This window comes from Nilaparvata lugens, chromosome 6, assembly GCF_014356525.2.
Source record: "Nilaparvata lugens isolate BPH chromosome 6, ASM1435652v1, whole genome shotgun sequence".
Lineage (NCBI taxonomy): Eukaryota > Metazoa > Arthropoda > Insecta > Hemiptera > Delphacidae > Nilaparvata > Nilaparvata lugens.
The window spans coordinates 48322207-48346245 of NC_052509.1; the positions used below are offsets into that span (position 1 = coordinate 48322207).

Genomic DNA, 24039 nt, shown 5'->3' on the forward strand with positions numbered 1-24039 from the left:
GGCTTTTACACGTACGGGATGGGAAATTCACAAATGACGCATCATCACGTCTGAGCTACTGGGCTGATTAACTTGCATATTGTTTCGAGGATGGTTATAGGCCTATATTCATTAAGATTTCAGTAGGCCAAGTTTTTAAACAGACCCTTGCACGGGTTACCTGCTAGTATTATAAAGAGTATAAATTAATATTCATAATGTTTGTTTTCTATTGAAAGTTTAAAAGGTTCAAAACTGATCAGATAATGGGGAGTGAACTGTGAAACATGGAAGGTCGTTTGTAAAAGAGATGATTCTAATTTGAATGAAATGTACAACTTATAAAACGACTAACTATTAACCTACCTGATCCATATTTACGAAGCAATAGTTCAACGATTTATAACAACACAGCACACTGGTATTGAAACTATGGTTCTACGTGTATTACACAAAGACAAATTGATTATTAAAATAAAAAAAAACACTAATTAAGAGTTGAATAAGTTATCAAGATAGCTGAGCACCAATATACACCAGTGGAAATATGTTTCCATATTTTGTAAAAAATAACTTTCTACCAACTGATACGATAAATTGTGTGATACTTTAAAAAATAAATTTAAAATTCCCTAATGATGATGTCTGGCAGTACTTGCTAATAATACTAACGTCTCGTATTGTAAACAGTTTAAATTTAGTCACAGAACTGAGCAGATAAGAGTTTGTTAATAGAAAGGTCATGTGTCAAATTGTTCAACAGTGGAATGAGCTCCATGCCATGAGTCAAATCGGCTTCTTTAGTGCAAACTAGCATCTAGTGCTGCAGTAATGCATGTCAACACATGAAATTCCGATAGAAATGTTGTTTTAAAATGCTCAGTCAAAGCCACTGAAGACTTGGAATATATCGATTAATTTCAGCCTATGGTGAGGAATATTCCAACCTCTCCTTTTAATATATTTACTAACTATGCATTCATACGTACTGCAAAAAAATACATGACTGTGAATTTACATTACATTCATTAATATGACATAATCCAGATCACATAGCCCAATAATAAAAAACAATGTTGAGAAACCAAAAATGAAGAAATAATTATAGAATTGGAGTTTTAACCGATAATTGGAATGCCGAGCATATTATAAAAACGTACTCCCTCTTATTGTGATATTTGTCAATATTTCAAAATGCATAAAAAGTTGAACATAACAAAATCCAATCTTTCTTACTCTTATGGTTACACAACATATTGCCACCGGCAAACGACCAAAGACTGTACAAACTAAAATACGTTCGTGGTTCGTGGGACCAAAACAGTTCAGCCCTTGTGTAAAAATCAACAGCCATGATAAGGCAACAAGAGCAGTTTACAGGCATTTGCAGTTGTTTATAAAAGATTTCAATTTTTTATAGACATTTATTTTCATGATGAATGATTTGCAAATGGATATCTCAAACCAACTGTTTGCAGATGACAGAAAACTTGATGTAAGTGTGGTGAGCCTACAGAAGCAAAATTAGAGCACACTATCTCTTATCAGAGACCAGAGACTGGTTCTCAGTAAATAAACTTCTTCTCAATGAAGTTAAAATTCGAATGATGATGTAAAGAGTTAGCAGGACAAGTGTGAATCTAATAACAAATACTTTAATTACTTAAGCTACTTAGATGTGATTCAAAGTTACAATGGAAGCATTAACTAAAGATTGATAATGACACTTTTCACACTCACCTATTTTTTGCGTAAATCACACTCAGAATTTCTTTTGTTTGCCTGAGAATCAGCTTTTGGTAGTACCGGTAAACTACCTAGTCAATTAGAGGATATTCTGGGTTTTGTATAGGTAAAAATAGGTGAGTGTAAAAACGGTTAGGTAAGTTAATGGCGTTTAAAACTGAAAATAGTATGTTAAAATTGCCTTAATAAATTCGTTTTTATAAGTTGTTTTTATTCAACATCTGCATTGTTATAAGAGAGAAAATAGGCTGACCTATGAACCTATTGAATCTAAGTCACGTCAAACTGTTGGAATGTAGAACAGTAAAGGAAAAGAACAAAATATAAAAGGTAATCATTTGATCATTCAGTATTATTATAATATAATGGTTACAACAGCACAATATTAAAAACTTAATTGCGTCATACAAACACAATGTCAAAGTTTCTTGTGTGCCAAAAAGAAATAATAACCTTACCTAAAGATCTGACAGCGCAAACGTCAAAATTTGTTTATCAAATTGAATAGTGATAAAATGATAAAAAATGATTAAGAATAAGCATTATAAGTAGAAATTTGATTAACTTACTTGACAAATGTAGGACAAAGACTGGTTATTAATGACAGACGGAGGAACTCGCTCTTCGCGTTCTAAAAAAACAAACAAATACCAAAATTAAAAAAACATTTCGAATAACTTGGACACATAAAAGACTCGCGAGTAATAAATTGTGAAGAATTTAATAATTACATCAAAGTACCTTCGTTAAATTCAAATTCGTCTAATACTTTCTCAAGGTCCACAGCAAATTTCTCCATTTCTCGGTGCACTAGGACTCATCATTTCTTTTCTATTTGGATTTGGAGCACTGGTGACTTGATAACAGAATCTTTTGCTTACTTGATGGATTTTGGTTGCCAAAGTAAGTAGACAACAATGATTTCAACCAGTGGCTGATCTACGGGGGGGGGGGGGGGGCTTTTGGGCTCAAGCCCCCCCCAAACGCCTAATTTTTTTTTTGTAAGAATGTAAATTTTATACAAATATAATTAGTTTGAAGCTGGTAAAGTATATTCATTGGCAAGAATGACCTAATTCCACTACTACGTCTTCAATTGTATGATATCCGTTAACGTTTTAATACTTTGTATAATATCTTAGTTACATTTACATTGCCTGCCCGCTCCGTTTATCTGGTTTTATTGAAACAAACGCGCACTATAGAGGACGCACATACAGTGACTTAGCGGTTTCCCCTAGAGGCGTCGGCGCTGGTTCACCCCCCTTCTTGGAACAACCGGTTTCCTTCTTCGATCACCTACCCAAGCTTATTGTCACTCCTCGCAATCATTGTTACTCGCTTAGTCAGTCAAAATTTTCCCCTGTTCAGCCCCCCCCCAAAATAAAATTCTAGATCCGCCACTGCTTTCAACTGACATGAATAGTCATCCACTTATGAAGATTTATAAATTTTCTACATATTTTGAGCAAGCGGGTAATGATGGGAACTCTTCGGTTCTAGGCTATATACCTATATGTAGCCTATACCACGGAATAAGCATACAGTAGTGTTTCTTTCCTCTGTGCGTATAGTACTAACACCCAGCAAAAATTCAGCTTTCCCCTTATTTGTAGCACATTGATATAGTCAAGGTTTATTGTTTTTAAAATCCATTATTGTTATAACAATAATTGTTATAATTGTTTGTATAAAAACATAATAATATTATACTAGTAGTTCTGTGAACAGTAGACCTTGCGCAGTTAGAAACCGTAGCCTCCTTTTATACTGTCCATCAGAGTAAACCTGTCTGTATGTCCTGTTGGATATCGGTGTGAAAACGGCTAATGGCTGTTGGGGTTGGTGTATCAAAAATACTTACATCAAAAGCTAATCTCCTTCAAGACATACTGGCAACAGGACAGCCCAAGTTCAAAGCAGAGAAAGCTCGAGAGACAATAGTCTACTATTTTATTTAAGTTATTAATTGCATGCGCTATTGCACGCAATCAATAGTTCATTTATTTATTTATTCACAATGGAGACAATGGGTTTCCCCAGATAATGTCTCCTTAACAATAAAAATTGTACAGATACAAATGAAAAAAGAAAAATAATGAAAAAAATAATACAAACTTATGGAATAATAAATAATACAAACAACATAAATAATTCAAAAACATAATTCAAAAAAAAAATACAAAGATTTCAAATACTTATAAAAAATAAAAGATAAAACAAAGTGGGAATTCAAAATGTATGAAAATTAAAGAATATAATAACAAATAATGAACAAAACTTTTATCATGAGAATGAATAACATTTATAACTGAACGACGTCCCAAACCATAAGCACATCCACACTGATACACCAACTATTTATTTGATCAGATCATGCTTACAGAAGATTTAATTATCATAAAATGCTTTCCGGAATTTAGCTCGAGAAAACCAGAAGTCATCTATAGTGAGGTCCACGTTAGAATGGCAGTGGAAAAGGATAGGAGAACAGCGTTGCTGATTCTCTGCCTTGCCAGATTATATTTCTACATTGTTAAATAACAATTTGGTAGTGTTACGGAGCTAGAAAAGTATAGCGCTATCTGCTTTGTCGAATGATAGCAAGTTCAATGTTGATCAAATACTGACATTATAACGTGGACCGCACTAGGCGCCCAGACAAGCTGTTATAAGTTCTTTGCATCCTATTTAATAGTGCATAGAATTTGCATTCTATGAGGCATGCAATTTATAGTCTACACAGCTGCTGATTTTTTACCAAGTTACATTGAGATATTGAATTGCATGTGTCATGGCATGCAATTTATAATCAACTCGACATCTGATTTATGATGAATAATTCTATAGTCTGATTTTCAATCTAATATTGACATATGAAGGAGGCTCCTTTTTCCTTTTATATTATCCTAGAAATGCAAAATTTCCAAAAACTTTGTATATTCGTCGACGCGCAATTTAAAAAGGAACACACCTGACAAATTTCATGAAAATCTATTACCGCGTTTAGCCGTAAATGCGCAACATATAAACATTTAAACATTAAGAGAAATGCCAAACCGTCGACTTGAATCTTAGACCTCACTTCGCTCGATCAATTATATCATAATATTATTTAGCTATAGCTTATCAATATTAATAATATACTATTGTTTATATTGTTAATTATTATTGACTGGGCTACTCTGAATGTGGACAGAGTGCACTCACTCACTACATACCTGATTATTCCTAGTTGCCGTGATCGTAGAGCGACTACCTAGAACAAAAATAACGGCTTAGTTTGACAGAATACACATTGTCATGGTCCATTTTTTTAAAAGATCAGGCCTATATTTTAAATTTTCAATATTTTAAAATTTCATTATGTTTGGAACTTCTGCAATATGTTATTATTAAAAATTAGAGTTTTTCTCCTATGATAAAGTACGAGTTCGTATTGGAGAATTAGGATTTATAAATCTTCTCCATGGATAGACTGTAATCTTCAATCAAACGGCTGTGGTACAACTGTGCAGTGTGCACAGCTGTTAAATTAAAATCTGTCGTGAAAATAGTGGATCTTGAAGGCGATGATTGTGGGTTGTGTTGAATGTTATTGTTTCCAATTAACTGCGGATGATATTGTTCATTTTATAAAAAGTAATATTACCACAATATGTCAAGATCATTCTTGAACAAATATGTTTTTAAAACGTTGAATTTTCTTTTTTTCCATTTTTAAATTGTGTTAAAACATGGAAGCTAACTGTCAGCCAACTTGCACGCCAACGAAAAATTTGACAGGTATTGTAATTCATGTTGTTTACATCATCATTGCAAGTTTGGAAGATACAAATTGTGTTGTATGAAATTATTTTTTATAATATTATAGCAATTGAATATGATTCAATTCTGTTCAAATTTGATTCGCAGATAAATATTATTCATGCACAATAGGTTAAGTTAGTTCTTGTCAAAATTGTATTAACTATGTCAGTCGAACAAATAATAATCTGTCAATTTGTTTGTTCTAATTTTCCATTAAATATTAGGTTCAAATTGTGACTGAGAGCTTTTTGATGATGCTGAATTGGTTATAAAAATATTACTAGAAGCATTATTTTCAAGTGCTCATTACTACTTACCAGCGTAAATGAATTTTAAAAAAACTTTCTACTAAAGCTGCAGCTTTATGTTATTTACTGAGTTTTGTGTATGTTTTTAATTGTAATCAAGCAATTGAGACAAATGAATAAATATTCAAAATATTGTAAAATAACAAACACAGTTTCTCATCCAACTCTAGATTTTGTTTTATTTTAGATATTAACATACTATCAGAAATTATTCCATCAGATCTCTACTTACTATGCTATGTGATAAATTGGATGCGTAATATTAACTTTTAATGAAGGAAAATATGATAATATTATGTTGCAGGTCTCTCTGGTCCTCCCAATGAACACGAAGATCCTTATCCAAGTTTATCAGATTACCATGACAATGAACCAAATTTAGAATTCGATGATACTGAAAATATGATAATATTATGTTGCAGGTCTCTCTGGTCCTCCCAATGAACACGAAGATCCTTATCCAAGTTTATCAGATTACCATGACTATGAACCAAATTTAGAATTCGATGATACTGAACTTCAAAATGCTACCGGAGAAGCAGGTGAGTTGTAATATCGATTGGAACCAATCCCAATATTAAAAAAAGCATAATGGTCTGAAGTCATGGCGGGAGTGACTTTTGAGTGCACAATTCCTAGAGACAATAATTGTTCAAAAAACATTTTCAATAAGTTTTTAAATTTTATTCAAAAGTCTTATTCTATAATTTATAAACTCAATAACTTGCTAATCATAATTTCTTGTGATGAATAATGCTCCATCAAGAACAGGTCATTCTATACATTGTTTTATCATCCGAGAAACTTAAGTAATGTTTAGACAAAAATCTGCGGAGTCTGTGGATGGATGGATTTAAAATAATCTGTCGCCGGCTCAATCAATGAGGGGGTTCTCACCGGCATCTGCGTATATGCCAGCCTACGTTCCAAGAAAGTGGTACTGTTCACATGCAGATGTTTTCGAATTGCTCTGGTAGCGATTTTCTCCAGGCATACGAGCGGATGTTTTCGATAAAGATCTCTCATCAAAAACCTAAATCATGTAAAAATGGAGTTCTAATTTCAGATTCGGATTCAGCGTCTTGAAATGAATAATTTGGCTCGCCTTTGCTCAAAAAAATGAAAAATGAATAGGCTTGATGTAAAAATTTTGGAATCAGAGTGCAACTGAGAACAGAGCGAAAATAGAGCCTTGCCCGTAGATTTTTTTTGGTGTAAACACAAACTCTGCGGACGTTCAGATAATGCTATTTTGCTGTGCAGAGTAAAATAGCTTGATCTGAACATTAGACATTAGAGCGTGATGTGATTTTTAGATAATGAATAACGCGTGTTTTGTTGCAGCTCTGGAAGACAAGACGGAGGTTCTGAGTGGTGGCTTTGATTACCTTGAGTCGCCCGTCTCTGATGGAACTATTGAGGAGAATTTCGAAGAAGAGCTTGTTGATGCACCGTTTGGTTCTGATAGTCTGACGTATCCGTTTCTGGAAGACGAGGAGACCGAAGAGGATTTCCGTGATGTTTCTCGTCATGGAATCGTGGAAGTGGTCGGTGACGACACGGCTGGAAGGAGAATCATTGTTGTGTCTGCTTGTAGACTTCCGTCGAATAAAGAGCTTGATCATAAACGATTACTCAGGTGAGGAAACAGTATAAATAATCCATGTAGACTAATGTTCGATGTTACCTATCATTGATGGAATGCGATGAACCTTGGGAAAAATGGTTCTATTTTTATTTTCAATTCATTATACAGTAATTGTTTTCCAGTATCACTTCAATTATTTCAAAATTATCAAATAGTTGGAAAATACATTTATTTATTTACAGGAATGGAGACAACATGTGTCCCTTTATATGTTTCTTTTTATGGATATTATAGACAACATGATTATATTAACATTTAGATACAATAGTGAGATTCACTTTCAACTTGGGGAAGAGATTGGCTTCGAGGTCGCGTTGATAAGCTATCGATAAGATAAGAGTGACCACTTCAAGAGATGAATTCCTCTATATACCATCTATGAGTTAGAAAATCGCTTCCCGGTTTGGAATCCACCTTAAACTGTAGGTCCAATCATCTCTCATCATCATTAGATTCATTATGCACAAGCCTGGAGCTCATTTGTGGGCATCAACCTAAAAAAAAAAAACCTGTTACATTCCTTACTCACAATTACACGATTATTCCAATTCAATTAATGCTGATAGTTTGAAACTGAAGTTCTGAGAATATGTGAGGACAAGGTAAAAAATTAAGAATAGGAGCATCTTTTTGATGTAGCTTTTTCATTTCTATTAATGGAGACCATTATTACTAATAGAGAGAATTGTATTTATTGAATAAAGAACAGGGCTTATTCAATAAATTTTGATTATTCAATCTGTAATACAAACTGTAGAAACGTTGATTTTACTTCAATCTCAATTAAGATGCATATGTATATTTTTCAGAGCACTTATAATAATAAATATATGATCTTTTTGTTGATAGGTACCTTATGTTCACACTGGACAAGTTTGTTGAACAAGATTACACACTAGTATATTTCCATTATGGGCTGACTAGCAAAAACAAACCAGCATTCTCCTGGCTGTGGCAGGCGTACAAAGCTTTCGATAGGAAATATAAGAAAAATTTGAAAGCATTATATCTTGTTCATCCGACAAATTTCATCAGAGTTGTGTGGCAGATATTCCGCGCTGCAATAAGGTGAGAATGACAATTGTTTTTCACATATCTTTCAATAATCACCATGATCAATTAAACGTGAAATAACTTATAGCATATAAAGTTATGCCTTTGAAAGTTCCATAAATAATTTTCTACGTTTTTTTATGTTAAACCATATAAAGCATTTTCTAAAATTATTATTATTCCTCTTGAAATGCTACTATCTAGAGATTTGTCTATCTTGAGATGTGTCACAATATTTGTTTGTTGTTAATGAATATCTAATCGTTTTCATAAAGTAAATATCAATAGTCTTTATTTTCTATTTGCTATCTAACTAAATTGAATCTTCATTTGCGTTAAACTCTAAGATAACTCCATTGAATTTGTTTTGAATATTATACAGAATATTGAAAAAATTGTTGATTAAATAGGCCTATTGTTAACAATGTCTTAATAATCAGTATTCTCATCTAAGAATAATACTGAAGTAAAATAATTCATTTACGGTTGAATGCTATATTCATCCAATTAGAAATATTTATCAATATACAGGGTGATTGAAAAAGAACTTCCTAGTTTTAGGTATAAATTTAATGTCTCATTTGAATTTAATGTATAAATTAATGAGGCAATCGGGGAAGGAAAAAAGGAGTGTAACAGGATCAGAGTTGAGGCCAACAGGCTGAATGACTTTTTTCCAATGTTGGTGAAAGACAGGCTATAGCTTTGAACAATGAACTAGAGAATTCTCCCAACAACGATATAACCGAAACACCTCTACTGAATTCTTTCTTCATGAGACCAACAGATTCTAAAGAAATTGAAGAGACAATAAAAGAGCTGAAGAATAATTGCGCCCCAGGAATGGATAATCTCAATAACACAGTACTCAAGCAAATAGGCCACACTATTTTACAACCACTAGCCACGATTTTTAATAAATGTTTTGAGCAAGGCTACTTCCCCAAACACTTCAAAAAAGCCAAAATAAAACCTCTCTTCAAGCAAGGAGATCCATCAAATCCTGGCAATTACAGGCCAATCAGTCTTATCAGTAATCTGGCAAAAATTATGGAAAAGATTATAAATAAGAGATTAGTCCTGTTTTTGAGCAAACATGAAATAATAAATGAAAATCAATTTGGATATCAGGCTGAGAAGAGTACGGAAGATGCATTAATTAAATTTGCTAATACTGTTTCACAAAACCTGAATTCCAATTACAAATCTAAAGCGGTTTTCTTGGATATCAAAAAAGCTTTTGATACCATTCCACATTACTCTGAGAACTTTTCTGATTAGTGCGCTCACTTCCCCTACTTGTGCTCTATCACATCCCTTTCCCAATCCTTTCCAAAAATTCCAAGGATCAAAAGCTTTCCTATGACATGGATAGCCATAGTTGGAAGAACTTTTGATCCTCTACCCTTCTTCACCACATAACATGTATAAATTGCCTTCTAATATTGTAATGTGTTCTCATATTTATGTTATTTATTTTATAATGTAATGTTTTTCTATTGATGTAATTAATTTATATTTCATATTGTGTGTGTGTGTGTGTGTGTCCGGGCTTCGTGGTGGCAAGCAATTGGGCTATCCCTATCCACCTTCCCGGAAATCAGGAACTCAGCTGAGGAACTAAGGGAACTGTTCCCTGGCGCCGTCTCAAGGTCAAGCAGGTCTGCTAACTGCAGGGGGACAAAACTTAGACAGTTACTGAATCAAACAACTCATACTAGAATAGTGTATATCACTTTTTACAGATTCTATTAAAACTAGGGAGTTCTTTTTCAAACACTCTGTATATCAATAAGATTTTTTTTTAATTGTTGAAAAATGTATGCTGCCAGTAAATACTTTGATTCTACTGTTTCGTTCCGAATAAAAACCTGCAGAATCAACCGAATAATTCTGATTTTGTTTCCACAGTGCAAAATTTGGCCGCAAAGTAATGTATATCAACTACCTCCATGAACTTAGACAGCATCTGAATTTAGATCAGATGAGCATCCCATCGCCTGTTTTAGAGTAAGTACACATATTCATGTATATTTAGATTCTCGTTTAATCACTTCTTAAATCTGGATTCCCACATACGTCATCAGTGTCAGAGTCCGTTTCCAGCTCAATGAAAATATTCTTCTCATGAGTTTTAACGGGACTCGCTCGGCCCGGTAAAGTAAGAATAGTCTCATCAGAACTCATGGCAAGAATACTTTCACCGAACCGGACACGGACTCTGATACTGATATGTAAGATTCCAACTTGATACTGTATTAGTTTTTCTTCTCTGGTAATGTCTCTGAATAAATTAATTTCGTAAATTCTGTCTCTCACTGTTTTGTAGATGAAATTTAAATACCACCCCCCGTTTGCTCACATGAAGTGTATGAATTTGTTTCTAATCGATAAAGAAAATATAGTTTTTGAATATTATTGCTCTGATATTACTCGACATAGAGCAGAGCAGTGATTGAGTGAAACTAGCTTCTACAATTCTGTCAATAGGTGTATATATTTATTTGAGATACATATGAGAGCACAAGGATAATATCCCATAATTGCTCTCTTAACACATATTACAAGTAAACCAATTGAAAATGCAATACTTTAAACAAATATTGGGCCATATGAATAAAGTTGAGCATTTGCTATACTTCTAAAATATGGAGCATTTGCTTAATTTTCTATGAATAATTGTGAGCAGAACCTTTTGCTCATGCTCATCAAAAAAATAGTTTGATCATTTGCTCAAGAGTAAAAGCTTATACTCGAAACTGTATGAATAAACTAGAGAATTTGCTCAACTTTTGAAGCAAATGCTTCAAAAAAGGTGAGTCTAGTCTAGAGCAGCTTATCACCTTTTGCTCATACTGAAATGGCTCAACTAATTCGTATGAGCAAGAGAAAACTATACCAGATACGATCACAACCAATAGTTGAGAACTATAAAACTCTTTTTAGATTCATCCATGATATATATCACCATAATCCTTACAAAATAATAAATACAAAAGATAGCTAACTGACATAAAGATAGCCATCACAAAATAGGAAATAGGCATTTAAGAAGATGAAAGTGTAGACGATTATAAGAAGGCTATTGATATTATAAGAATATGTTGAAGATTAGTAAAGAGGTGACATTTTTTCACGCTTCTAATTCTAAACTCAACTAACCTAAAACTCTATTCATAAATAGAAAACAGAGCAGACGACGCAAACACAATCGGTGCTCCCTGTTTGCATATTTAGCGCTTCCGTGTGCTATAAATACAAAGTAAGGCTACAAAAGCGAATCAGCTGATGAAAAATCTTTAAAATACGTGAGAATTTGCTCCAGAGTTCAGGAGCATAAGGTAAGAGTATAAGGTAAAGCTTATTCATATAAAAATGAGCAAATGCTTTTGCTTCTACCTTTTGCTCATGAGCAAAACCTTATGCTCCATGCTCTTGTTCATGAGCATTTGCTCTGGTTTTATTCATATGGGCCATTGAAAGAAATGAAAAGTCTTTACGAAAAGTCTCTCTGAAAAATATACATTACAGAAAATTTAAACAAAATTTTAGATCGAAAAAATAAACACAGCAAATAATAAAATTAAAATATGAAAATGAAATGAAAAAATAAAAAGTTTCAACTATTATACAGAAGTCATTCTGAGAAGAAAGAAGAAAAACAATAAATAAGTATTAATTGAATAAACAATACCAGTAAGAGTCTCTAATGAGACTGTTCAAGGTGCACTGAGACTAACCCAGGGCAAGGCACGGTACCTGCTAGTCTTCTATCTATAATATACTAACGGAAACAGTTTACTTAGGATAGGAAATTCTCGAATTTTATTATACTCGTATTAAGGATCATCAAGCTATCAAAATGAAAAAGTTTTCTCAGGAAAACATTTTTTCCGATCATTACTTTTTGTGATATGAGCGCCTAAAGTTTAAATTTTTGGGACAGAACATTTCAAATTCTGTAAGAGATAAATCCATGAGATTCAGAGGATAGATTCTTCATGGTATTGTTGATCTAGTAAAACATTTTTTTTTTTTGAAAATATTGAATTTTTAACTAGTTATTCAAATTACTAAAAATAACTTTTAGTTGAGTTATTTTTTGGTGAATTGAATAAATTTTCCAAAAATTGATATTTTCAGAAAATTTTTGTTTTACCAGATCAACAATACCATGAAGAATCCATCCACTAAATCTCATGGATTTATATCGTACCTAATTTGAAATGTTCTGTCCCAAAAATGTAAACTTTGGGCGCTCATAACTCAAAAAGAAATGACCGAAAAAAAATGTTTTCTTGAGAAAACTTTTTCATTTTGATAGCTTGATGATATACAAATCAAAAAACTTTGAAAAATATCACGAGTAAAAAGTTCATTTTTAGCCTTTGCACAGCCTTAAATGCATTTTTGAATAAAACGCATCATCAGGACTGAACTACTGGACTGATTAACTTGAAATTTTGCATAATTATTGATTATAAATTTACCGAGGATGCTTATAGGCCTATTTTCAATTCTTCAAGATTTCATTACGTCAAGTTTTTAATTAGACCCTTGTGGAGCACGGGTTACCTGCTAGTCTAGATATGATAATGATGGGTTGGTTTTGTATCTTTTGATGCAGGCATGACGAGCGGATAATGTCAAAGGTGAGCAGTAAAACTGCGGCGGCGGCGGCGGCGGTAGCGGGGGCGGCAAGCGGTGAGCATTCGGGGAGTGGTGGGGGGCAGGAGGTGCCGCCCCCTCCCACCCAGCAGTTCGGAGTCTCGTTGCAGTTCATCAAGGAGAACAACGGAGGCCAAGTCATACCGCCCATTGTACAGCAGTGCGTCCAATTTCTAAGCACTCCCGACGGTAATTCCAATTCATTCATTTTTGGTCATTGAGTTTTTTTAATTGGACATTTATTTCTTCGAAAACGAATACAGTGTAGTACAAATAATAACTGACTACATTAATAGATTACAGTCAAAAATATGTTAATAATGCATCGATTCAGCGTTTGTAAGAATTTTGAAAACAGCGTAATATTTATCTTCAATGGTAATTTTACAATAGGTTTGATTGGATATTCTATTTGAATAAAAAAAACACTCATGTTCCATCAAGGCTCGGTGTTAGGTCCTCTTCTATTTTCAATTTATATTAATAATGCTCCAATGATTCTCAACAATACCTCTAATCATCTATTTGCTGACGACCTGATAATTTATTCACACTTTCAAAAATCGCAGTTCACACATGCCATTGATCAAGTGAACAACGATATAGCATTGCTTGTCGAGTGGACTTCTGCTCATAGGTTGACGCTTAACCCTTCAAAAACCCGAAGTTATTGGACATCCTAGACTGTTGAACCAATTCGTCTCTAGTGCACCCCCAGTGACCATAAATGATACTAATATTCCTTACTGTTCCAGTGTCAGAGTACTTGGCTTATTAATTGATTGCTCATTGAGCTGGCGGGAACAAGTTACTCATGTTTGTAATAAGGTTTTTAGAGGAATTCATCAACTTAAAAGGATAAGAAGATTTCTGCCCAGAGCTGTTAGCACTACCCTTGTCATGTCCTTGATAATGCCATTCTTTGATTATTGCTGCATCTCTTATAACGACATAACAAATGAGTTGAATGGACGGCTCCAACGCTCATTGAACTATGCAGTCAGGTTCATATTTGATGCTAGGCGTTTCTCGCGAATCACTCCATTCTTCATGGAGTTGGGTTGGCTCAAATTGGATAAGCGTTGACAGTATTTTCTTCTTTGTCAAGTATATAAAATTCTGGTCATGAGGGAGGGCCCTACTTATCTAGCAGATGATTTCATCCGTCTTGTTGATGTTAATCCAGATCGCAACACGAGATCTCATTTGTATACCTTGCAGATTCCTATTCATCGCACTGCAAGATACAATTCTTCGTTTGTGGTTACTGCTGCAAGACTTTGGAATGCTATTCCTGACATGTCATTTTTTCTGTTTCACTAAGCGTTTTCAAGAGGAGACTTTTCAAATTACTTTTGGAGGGCAACGAGTAGTTTTTTTTTCTCTACAGTATTTTGTTTCAATCATATTTTTTTTAGTTGAGTTTTCCTTGAGTGTGTGTGTGTGTGTGCGCGCGTGTGTGTATGTATATCTGTTAAGAAAATTTGAGTTATTTTATTTACTCAGTATTGATAGAATTTCAGGTGTATTCGTATTTCTATTCTGTATAACAAATAGGTTCTACTCTTTGTTTCTAAAAGTTATCCACTCATCTACATATTTATTTTCTGTTCTGAATGTGTTAATTGTTCATTTGTTTCGATTATAATGTAGTGCTAGTATGCAATGGGTCTTACAAGACCTGGCAATATTGTCATTTGTGATAAAGAAACAATAAAGAATAAAGTGTCTTGATAATTATATGTGACTTGTCTCGAAAATGGATTTTACTATTCAGGAAGTGTTTCATTGTATTTCAGAGGATCAGATTGTATAGTAGCTACAAATTAATTTTATCAAAGATAACTAGGACACTGGTAGAGGCTTGTCCTTATACCATTGAGGAGTGTTATAGTGAATTCATACGACTCCGTACTCAAACTGACATGTTGCATGCCACTTGAGCTCTGCTCAAAATTTGTGACTTAACTCGACAAAAAAAAAATAGATAGCATAACTCTCACGAACGCAGTATAATTAATTAATTGGTGCATTATTATCATCAATGCGTATAGGGGTCAATTAGTGAACATGGAAATAAATCATGATATTTCAATTTTTCAAAGGCTAATGAGTACATTATGATTTTTCAACAATAATTCAGTTAATATTTATGCTGTGAACTACTCTGAAGACTTCTGCGACTGCAAATTCAATATTGACAACTAGAACAGCTAGAAGGATATTCTATATATATATGCTCTACTTTGAAAAAAGGATTTGCCCTTGCGGGGTTTTAATTGAAAAATGATGTTTAACAACCATATCTGAAGTTATTGTAGTACAGTGATGTTAGTTTAAGAAAAACCATGGTTTATAATAGTTTTTGAAAGGCTAGAACAAGTTTGAAATACCTGTCGAAAATTATTCATAAGGTTTACAAAAATTAATTACTGGCCTAGAATGACACTGTCAGTCTGTATTAGTCAATTACTTTCTCTGTTATTAATTGAATAGGAACTCTAATCATCTTATCTTTTCAATGAGTTTATCCTATTCATTATCTTCTGCTTGTTGATTGTAACTAGATTATGGAGTTTGTAGATTTGGTTTCAATTACAATTCCAAATTCAAAATTCAAGTCTAGCAAAGTCCTTTGGTGCTTATTTGGTAGGGTTCTATGCTAATCAGTGAATGTGTTTATCAAGCGTTTATAGTTGATTTAAACGAATGACTGATTACACAGCTTATGTTTCTCTTGCCAGCAAGTAATATGGGAATTTAATAATTTTATTTCTGACTGCCTTGTCATAGCTTTTTAGTTAGAAATAATTGTGTACTTGATAGTTATGTGTCTCATATTTCAGCTCTGGAAACGGAAGGATTGTTTAGAAGATCTGCAAACGTGACTGTTGTGAAGGAGTTCAAGAATAGAATAAATCAGGGCTTACCGGTCGACTTCGCCGAAGATGTACATATCGCAGCTGTCTTATTGAAAACGTTCTTAAGGGAACTAGAAGAACCACTGCTCACTTTCGAACTGTATGATGAAATAACTCAATTTCAAAGTAAGTGTATTCAATGTATGAATATTAAATTTACGTTTCAGTTTGATGAATTTTACGAGTAACTTGTGATAGGTTAGTCAGTTTAAAATAATCTAGTGAATAGTCAATGCAAACTTGTTCGGTTATCTAACCTTTCAAAAGGTAGATGGAGGAATGGGATTAATGCATATCAAATTGTGCCATATGAAGAAATAAGTGCGAGACATAATCTGGACTATAAAGTACGGAAGTCACTAAGTAGGTTGAGAAGTGGGGTGCCCAGGTGAAAGACAAATATGCTGAGGTGGGGTGTACTCCCTGATAAAGTTACTCTATGTGAGTGTGGAGCAATTCAGGATCCAGAACACCTATTTTGACTTGCAGGATGCTCCAAGAATCATGTACTCTTGAGGACTTAATATTAGCTAATGACAAAGCAGTGATGGTGGCTAATCACTGGAAATCCAGTATAACAATTGTTTCATTCTTAGTATGACCTGAACGAACCTTTAAAAACTAAACAAAGTGAGCTGTCTACTAATATTTCTCTATATTTTCTCCTCAAAAATAATGTAAAGGGTGAAACTCAAAAGGGTTAAGCTATGTGAAATTCAATCTTTAAATTCGAGATTTGTGTAAATATCGGCCCAAAACTGATTGTGTGTTGAAAATGTATTCGTTAATTGTATAATATCAATGCTAAAGTAATGTTGAATGCATTCGACCAACTTGAAATTTGGTTCACATAAGCTATTCTTATTCAAAGAAAAATGTCTGATACAAATAATTTGTCCATTCTAGGTATAGCAAAAGATGAGCGGCCTCGCCAAGTGAAAATTCTAATATTAGAAAAGCTACCAGAAGATAATTATCAAGTTTTGAAATATATTGTATTATTTCTTTCAAAGGTAAGTGAAGCATATCAAATTTTAATTTTTAAATCTAGTCTGATAGTCTGATTACTCATGATAGTTTTTTACTTATTAAATGTGTAAATATAATTTAAATTTCATATCTTTTCAATATTAAATATTCTTGATCCCAATTAAAGTTTTTCTTGCGAACGTTTTTCCGTTCAAGTTCTGCATATTGAATTATTATATTATTGAAGCGTTAGAAATAGTGTTCAATATATTGATGTCACTATATAGCTATGATATATTATCAGGGCGAGTAATATTTGACCAGAAAAGAGTTGGGATGGCACCACAGAACTGAAACGCTATTGATTTGTTATTAATACTAAAATTGATTCTTCTTCCCCATAGCAAGTAGGAATTTTTAATAACTTTAAACAGACCGTGGGTCTCAAACAACTAATCCACATCAAATATTCCCATTATACTATAAACTTAACTCTCGTATTTCGCTCAGCTATTTTCAAGCACACCCGACCCTGTTGAAGTTGAATTTTCTTAAATCATGTATAATTTTAGCTTTTCTTATATTATTTATAGAACAATAATAAATTTATGCTTAATTATTAATAAATATCGGGGGACCGAGCTTTGCTCTGGAGTACAAAAGCATAGAAAATTTATTGCGAAAGAGGAAATTATAATATATTTATAGTTTATACAGAAAGGTTCCATCTAATCACAGTGGATTGAGATTGATTCCCAGTGGAATGCAAAAATCTCTCTCACAAAGGCCAAGTAAAATTAATCAGGATTAAAATTTAACCGGCTTTTGTGCAACCGGCACTAAGTACCTGAATGATTGCAATAGTTCATCAGCTGAGTCATAATTTTGTCTCAGTCCCACACACAAGCACTCGCTCACTCACTTCCATTATAGACAGACGACGAAATTATCATTTACTTATCCACGGATGAATAATTATAATCCTTTTAATGTCCTTCAGCGAGTTTTCCCAGGGATGAGACCTAGTGCAATCGAATTTTTATATTATAAACCTACAGTACTATGTTTCAAATTTCGTGAGAATCATTAGAGCAGTTTTCGAGATCCGGTGACATACAAACATATAAACAGAAATTGCTCGTTTAATAGTATAGGATTAAATGCTGTAAAATTACCCCGAAGACTTCTGCTGCTGCAAATATGGGCATCAGTGTTAACAGCTAGACGGAAAATGAATGAGAGCTACTACCCAAAAATTAATTGCCAGCCTGGGAATCGAACCCGTTACCTCCTAATTGCTAGTCAGGAATGCTTACCCTTACACCAAACTGACAATCTCTGGATAGCAGCGCTCATTTCATACGAAGCCATAGCGGCCATGTGTTCTTATATTATTATGTTCAATATGCTCTTATATTATAATATCTTCTTCGGTACCTACTGAATTTCTGTCACGTGGTTGAGGGGTGGATAAGCAATATTCTTGAATTACAACAAGTGGTGAACAAAGATAAAAATGACAATTAATTAGATTCCCCTTATGAAGCTCTGTAATGACAGAATTATTTCTACCATTCAACTATGTAAAAGCTTTGTAACTTTTCTTATGTACTTCTAAAAATGAGCGCCTTTTTTAGAAAATAATGTGAAACTACAATTTTATTACTTAATTACTCTCAAAGCTATCCCAAAAAACCTATTTAAGATTAATTTCAAATGTTGAATAAATTTGTCATTACAGGTAATGGATAGATGTGATTTAAATAAGATGACATCTTCGAATTTGGCTGTAGTGTTTGGACCGAATCTTGTTTGGTCGCCAAACCGGAGGCAAATCAATCTGTCATCGTTCGGCCCGATCAACATGTTCACTGACTTTGTACTCATGCACCACGATCAAATATTCATCATCTAATCATCTTACTCGAATCTGTTGAGATGATTTTAATCCTGGCATCTAAACATATTATCAAATGCGTTTAAAACATCTCAAAAATGTTCTTACTCTAACGAGTTTCATTCATAGATTTTATTATAATTATTGAAAATTACTAAAATCCCATTAACAAGATGAACTGTGAGTGTAGCTCGAGTCATTTACCATTATTGACTATAGCTCATTCCATTGAATCTTGGAAATTATTTTTCTATACGTATTATATAAGAATCTGTATTAGTTATATGTTCTATTAAAATTTGGATCACACGTGAAGAACAATGCAAAATAAATATATAGCATATTGACTGAAGTAAAACTTCAAACGAACTATTAATAGGTATCCAAATTTTAATAAATAATGTAAATTGTCATATTGGTGTTTTGGTTGAATCCTAACTAGTTGATCAACATTTCGTCGCAATGCACAACTTTCAACTTGTTTGAAGATTATTCAGTTTTTAATGGTGTTAATTTTCCAAAAATGTGCGGTTTTAAGAAACTTGAAACAGTTGACTCAATTAAAAATTGATCTGTAATGTAACTTGAGATTGTAAATTCAAATTACTTGTTTCTTAATAAGTTTTCAATATAATTATAATGTTTTTACTGAGATAATTTATGGAATGAATGTAATGTTTTAGTGTTTTTTAATGTTTGCTAAACTTTCATCACTATTGGGAAATGGTGACTAACTGTTGTGTTGGTTTGTTACTTTCATTCTAGTCACTTGCTATAACGTTATTCTTTCATTACATATTTCACTACCTCGTTTATTCTAAAGCTAATTTTCTTCGTTCAAATCTTCATACATCACAGTTTTCTATTCACGTTTTTCTCTCATGTCTCTTGAATGCATTCTCATCATTCACTAATATTTATATTCAAATTACTGAAATGTCTCATTCTTTAAAAGAATTGGATATTTCAATTATATTCTTTGTAATGTCATCAACTAAGCTTTATAAACTTTTGTCATTTCTTGAAAATGTTGTTTGGCATTTGTACAATGAAATTGCGTTAACTGTTGATATTTTCTGTGTCATTGTTTTTAAGTATCATAATAATCTCACTAAAAAGGAATCTACGTATGTATAAATAAGATGGGTTTGATTTATGGTTGAGGTAAACTAATTCAATTCGTTGTTCATGTCTACTGATGTATAGAGAGCTAAATGCCATCTGCAAAACATTCTCTTGAATAATATGAAAGTGTCATTTTATTATATATTATACTATTTTTTCAATTGAATAAGATTTATTGTTGTAGTTTTCTAGCTATTCAATTCAGCCAATCAAATGTATTATTCCATTTTCGATTTCAACATGAAATATTGATTTTAAAAAATGTTAATTTCATTTAAGTGATAACTCTAATACAAAACTGGATGTCCTCGTGCATCCTTGAAAAGGGTGAGAATTTTGTATTACTTGATATGATAAGTAGATTACTAATTTCAACCTTTCTATTTCTTATTCATTTCCATCATACCAGTTTATTAAGTCCACCCTAAATCTCTTGTATAATCTCTCTTTAATAATGCAATAAAAGATTTGTTTCCAATTAATTTTTGATGTTAGGAAATCTAAAAATAACAATGATGCACTTGATGATTTTTATACATTCAACATCTTTTCCATGAAGTGATTCCAAATATATCGTGCCAAATAACTTTGCGTAATTGATCTTTAAGCTTAGACTAGACTTTCCTGGCCTATTACATTATTTAATTAATTTTCACTGATGTTATGGTAAGTAGAAAAGATAATTGTGTTTATTACTGGAGCTCATAACTATTTATTTTGTCCTAAAATTTGTACAATTTCATGTTCATGACAAGCCGCGAATATTGATTGCAAAACATTGTTATACATTTGTTTACAATGTAGTGATTATTTCCTATTGGTGTTTCCTATTGAAATAATGTTCTCTATCGTCGATCTATAATAATTGTACTTAAAGCAGGGCTGACGTCCTCGTCTAATGAGAAAATGTACAAAATTAATTTTAACAAACTCAAAAGTATTGGTTTAAGTGCCAAAGTGTCAACAACATTTCTTTACCAATTTAATAAATCTCACATAGTATACTTTCTCCTTAAACTTAATAAAAAAAGTTGAATTTTGTCACAGTATATCATCATAAACCATTGACGTATCAGTATTTCTAGCTGGTATATCATTGTATTTTTATACTTTTTCATATTCCCTAATGTGAGTGACCAGAGCTCAAATTGTCAACATATTTATTATTCAACTTACTAAAATAGATACCGTAATCATTCCCCAACTGAATGTAGAATAACATTCCTTTATAGTGATTCACCATTTGAAGGTTTTTCGAACCTTAAATCTTCTTAATTATTGCAAACTCATTTTTTGTTCATTTTTAAGAAAATTTTTAAAACGATTCTTCATACATTCCTTTGAGACGTGCTCAACTTAATATTAATGCCAATAATAGTTCCAATTCTATCTTATTTTCTTCTCATTATTCCAAGAATTTCTTTTCCAGACTTGTGAAAAGTTGATTATGTTTTCAATTGAGATTTTTGTTATCAAGTTGACAGTAAGTAATTCAAATCAGTTTTCCATTAATGGTAAACAATTAATTATATATCATTGAATGTTTCCAACCAATTGAATGCGGGTGCCCTATTTAGTGAACATATTCGTCAATAAATTAGTACTCTGAATATTTCAGATAAATCTATTAAATCAGAAATTCATTTGTAACATTATTCCCCATCGTGAATAGTTTGCTGATTTTTAATGATCATCAAATATTAAATATAAAGTTTGAGCAATCATTTTTCTGATTTTAATTGAGCGACCAAGAAAGAGTGATTTTCTTCGACTTGGTTATAATTTCATATTCTGCCTTAGATTATTAATAATTAATTTTTATAAATTGATATTTATGCTTAATCTGTGATTTTTTTATTCATTTCAAACATTATCTACAATCATTCTACACTAAGTGTGAATTCACATTACATTTACAGAGAAGGATCAGAGTGCTGCTTAGGTGGCAATTAAATTTGTTTAAAATTGTTAATTCAAATTGAGTTGATTTTAATTAACGTTTTGATTTTTAGTTATGGCCCTAATATTATTTCACACAACAAGTGATTTGTTAATACTACCAATATAATATTTTTTCAATATTTTAATAATTTTTTATCAATTTACCTAGTATTCTAATACTGTAACTTTGAATTATTCAACTCAAACTGTAGGCTATAATTCTTGATATTGGCCTTATATTTCAATTTCTTAGCATCCGCTTTCTCCTGAAAGATTTCAATCCTCTAGTCCAACTATTTTTTATTTATTGGAACCAATTCTTTATTTATTAATCTTTGTTCAATTTGTTTAAAACAAAAATTATGTAAATTATTTCCATCATTTGACAAATTCAAGGGCTTCTACTACATTCTACATATTACTTATATTTTTTCTACTCAGTATTATATATGGTGGTAGAAATTATGCACTTAATAAGAATTTACTCATTAAATAATTTAACGTAAAAATGTGTTTTTCAAAAGATCAAACTTGGTTCTATGAGAATGGCATCTCTACTCTAATATTTTTTAATAATCTTCAAGGCACAAAATATAAATTTCACATGAAAATTCCATGATAGAGTTTTTCTCTTGTATGTTATGTATAGACATCTATTTTCATTATGATTCCTTGTGAATTATAAATACTTTATCTCTATGATAAACTTTATTCATTCTATTTCTATGATAACATACCAAAGATAACATTCATTGATAAGTAGTTGAGACTAATCACTGTTACCAAACGTACTAGCTATAATTACTACTAATCTTTTCTCCTGTACCTATCTAAAATCTGAGCCATGATTGAATATTACTCTTTGCATGTAAGGTTTTTTGGTTGTCTGGGATGTGATAATAAATAATATTTATATGTTCAATGTCCTGAGCAAAAAGTATTGGTTACGTTAATCTAATAATTATTATCTACTCAATTTTATAAATTTTCAAGAAAAAACTAACTCTAGTCTTTTAATTGCTTTCTTTCTATTCAATTTAAATTATTTATTGAAGGTTTCATTTTTGAAAGTATTCATAGAATTTTGTGTGTGACACCCTAATTTTTTGCGAACATCACACAGCAAGACGGTGTCAATTAGTGTAGGCTGTATAATTGATTTTAACTTCTCTAATAAGATGTAGTGATGCAAAAGTAGCATTTGACACATGACCAAAAATAATACTTTCCATTCCAATTGAGTTATATTTGTTGTAATAAGTGGATCGTATAACGCTTAATTACTGAAAGAAAGAAAAGCATATAATATACAAATATATATTTAGTGAGAAAACCATTGTAAATAGGTGAACTATTGATGAACTATACTTATGTTTAAAAAATAGAATCTTTGTATTGATATATTTATAACGAATCTGTAATAATTTAGCTTGAAATGAACAATGAATTTAATTAAGAAATGAAAAGAACATAATTTTGTATTTCGTAGAATGGTTTAAGATTCCAGTATGTATATAATACAATTTATGATCATGTTAATATCACTGTTATAGTAATAAAATCACATTCTTTTATTGTATGTGGAGTTTGTTTGTAATGTACATTACCATCAAAACATGATCAATAGAAAAACATTAAACACCAAAATCGTTACTTAAAAATAATTTTAAAGTAATTAAAATATAGGTAAAATATTAAGTGAAATCTCTTTGAAAAAATACTTCAAAGACTGAAAATAGTAAACTCTATCAATTGGTTCTATTTTGAAGAGATGTATGCAATTTTAAAATGCGAATATTGACTGCAAAATTTGATAGCTATACCATTTCAAAATAGAATGTCATTTTTCTGCTCTCTCTCTCTCCAATTCAGTTATGCATTAAGTTTTAATAATTCATCTATATCATACACATCAAGTACCGTAATCTAGAATACAATAAATTTTAAATTCCTTGATAAAAATCATTCATTGAA

The 24039-nt window shown here is 32.0% G+C and overlaps 2 protein-coding genes across 3 annotated transcripts in view; one reads left to right on the top strand and one right to left on the bottom strand.

Moving 5' to 3' along the window:
* Positions 1-2596, bottom strand: part of LOC111051534 (zinc finger FYVE domain-containing protein 16) — a 30425-nt gene extending 27829 nt beyond the window's left edge. Inside the window, exons 1-2 of one of the 2 annotated variants that reach the window (XM_022338063.2) lie at positions 2467-2596; positions 2295-2356 (exon numbers count right to left, since the gene is read on the bottom strand). In XM_022338063.2, the coding sequence (XP_022193755.2) occupies positions 2295-2356; positions 2467-2524 (120 nt within the window). In that variant the 5' untranslated portion in view covers positions 2525-2596. Of the gene's footprint in view, positions 1-345; positions 717-2294; positions 2357-2466 lie in introns of those variants that run through there. The other variant, XM_039430989.1, reaches the window with a different exon arrangement.
* A 2672-nt stretch (positions 2597-5268) lies between these two features.
* Positions 5269-23644, top strand: LOC111056743 (rho GTPase-activating protein 1). The gene is made up of 9 exons (XM_039430991.1): positions 5269-5511; positions 6266-6385; positions 7188-7482; positions 8341-8559; positions 10456-10554; positions 13172-13401; positions 16059-16259; positions 17040-17146; positions 18844-23644. The coding sequence occupies exons 1-9, from the start codon at positions 5463-5465 to the stop codon at positions 19015-19017; spliced, it is 1494 nt and encodes a 497-aa protein (XP_039286925.1). The 5' UTR covers positions 5269-5462; the 3' UTR covers positions 19018-23644.
* The last annotated feature ends 395 nt before the right edge of the window (positions 23645-24039 follow it).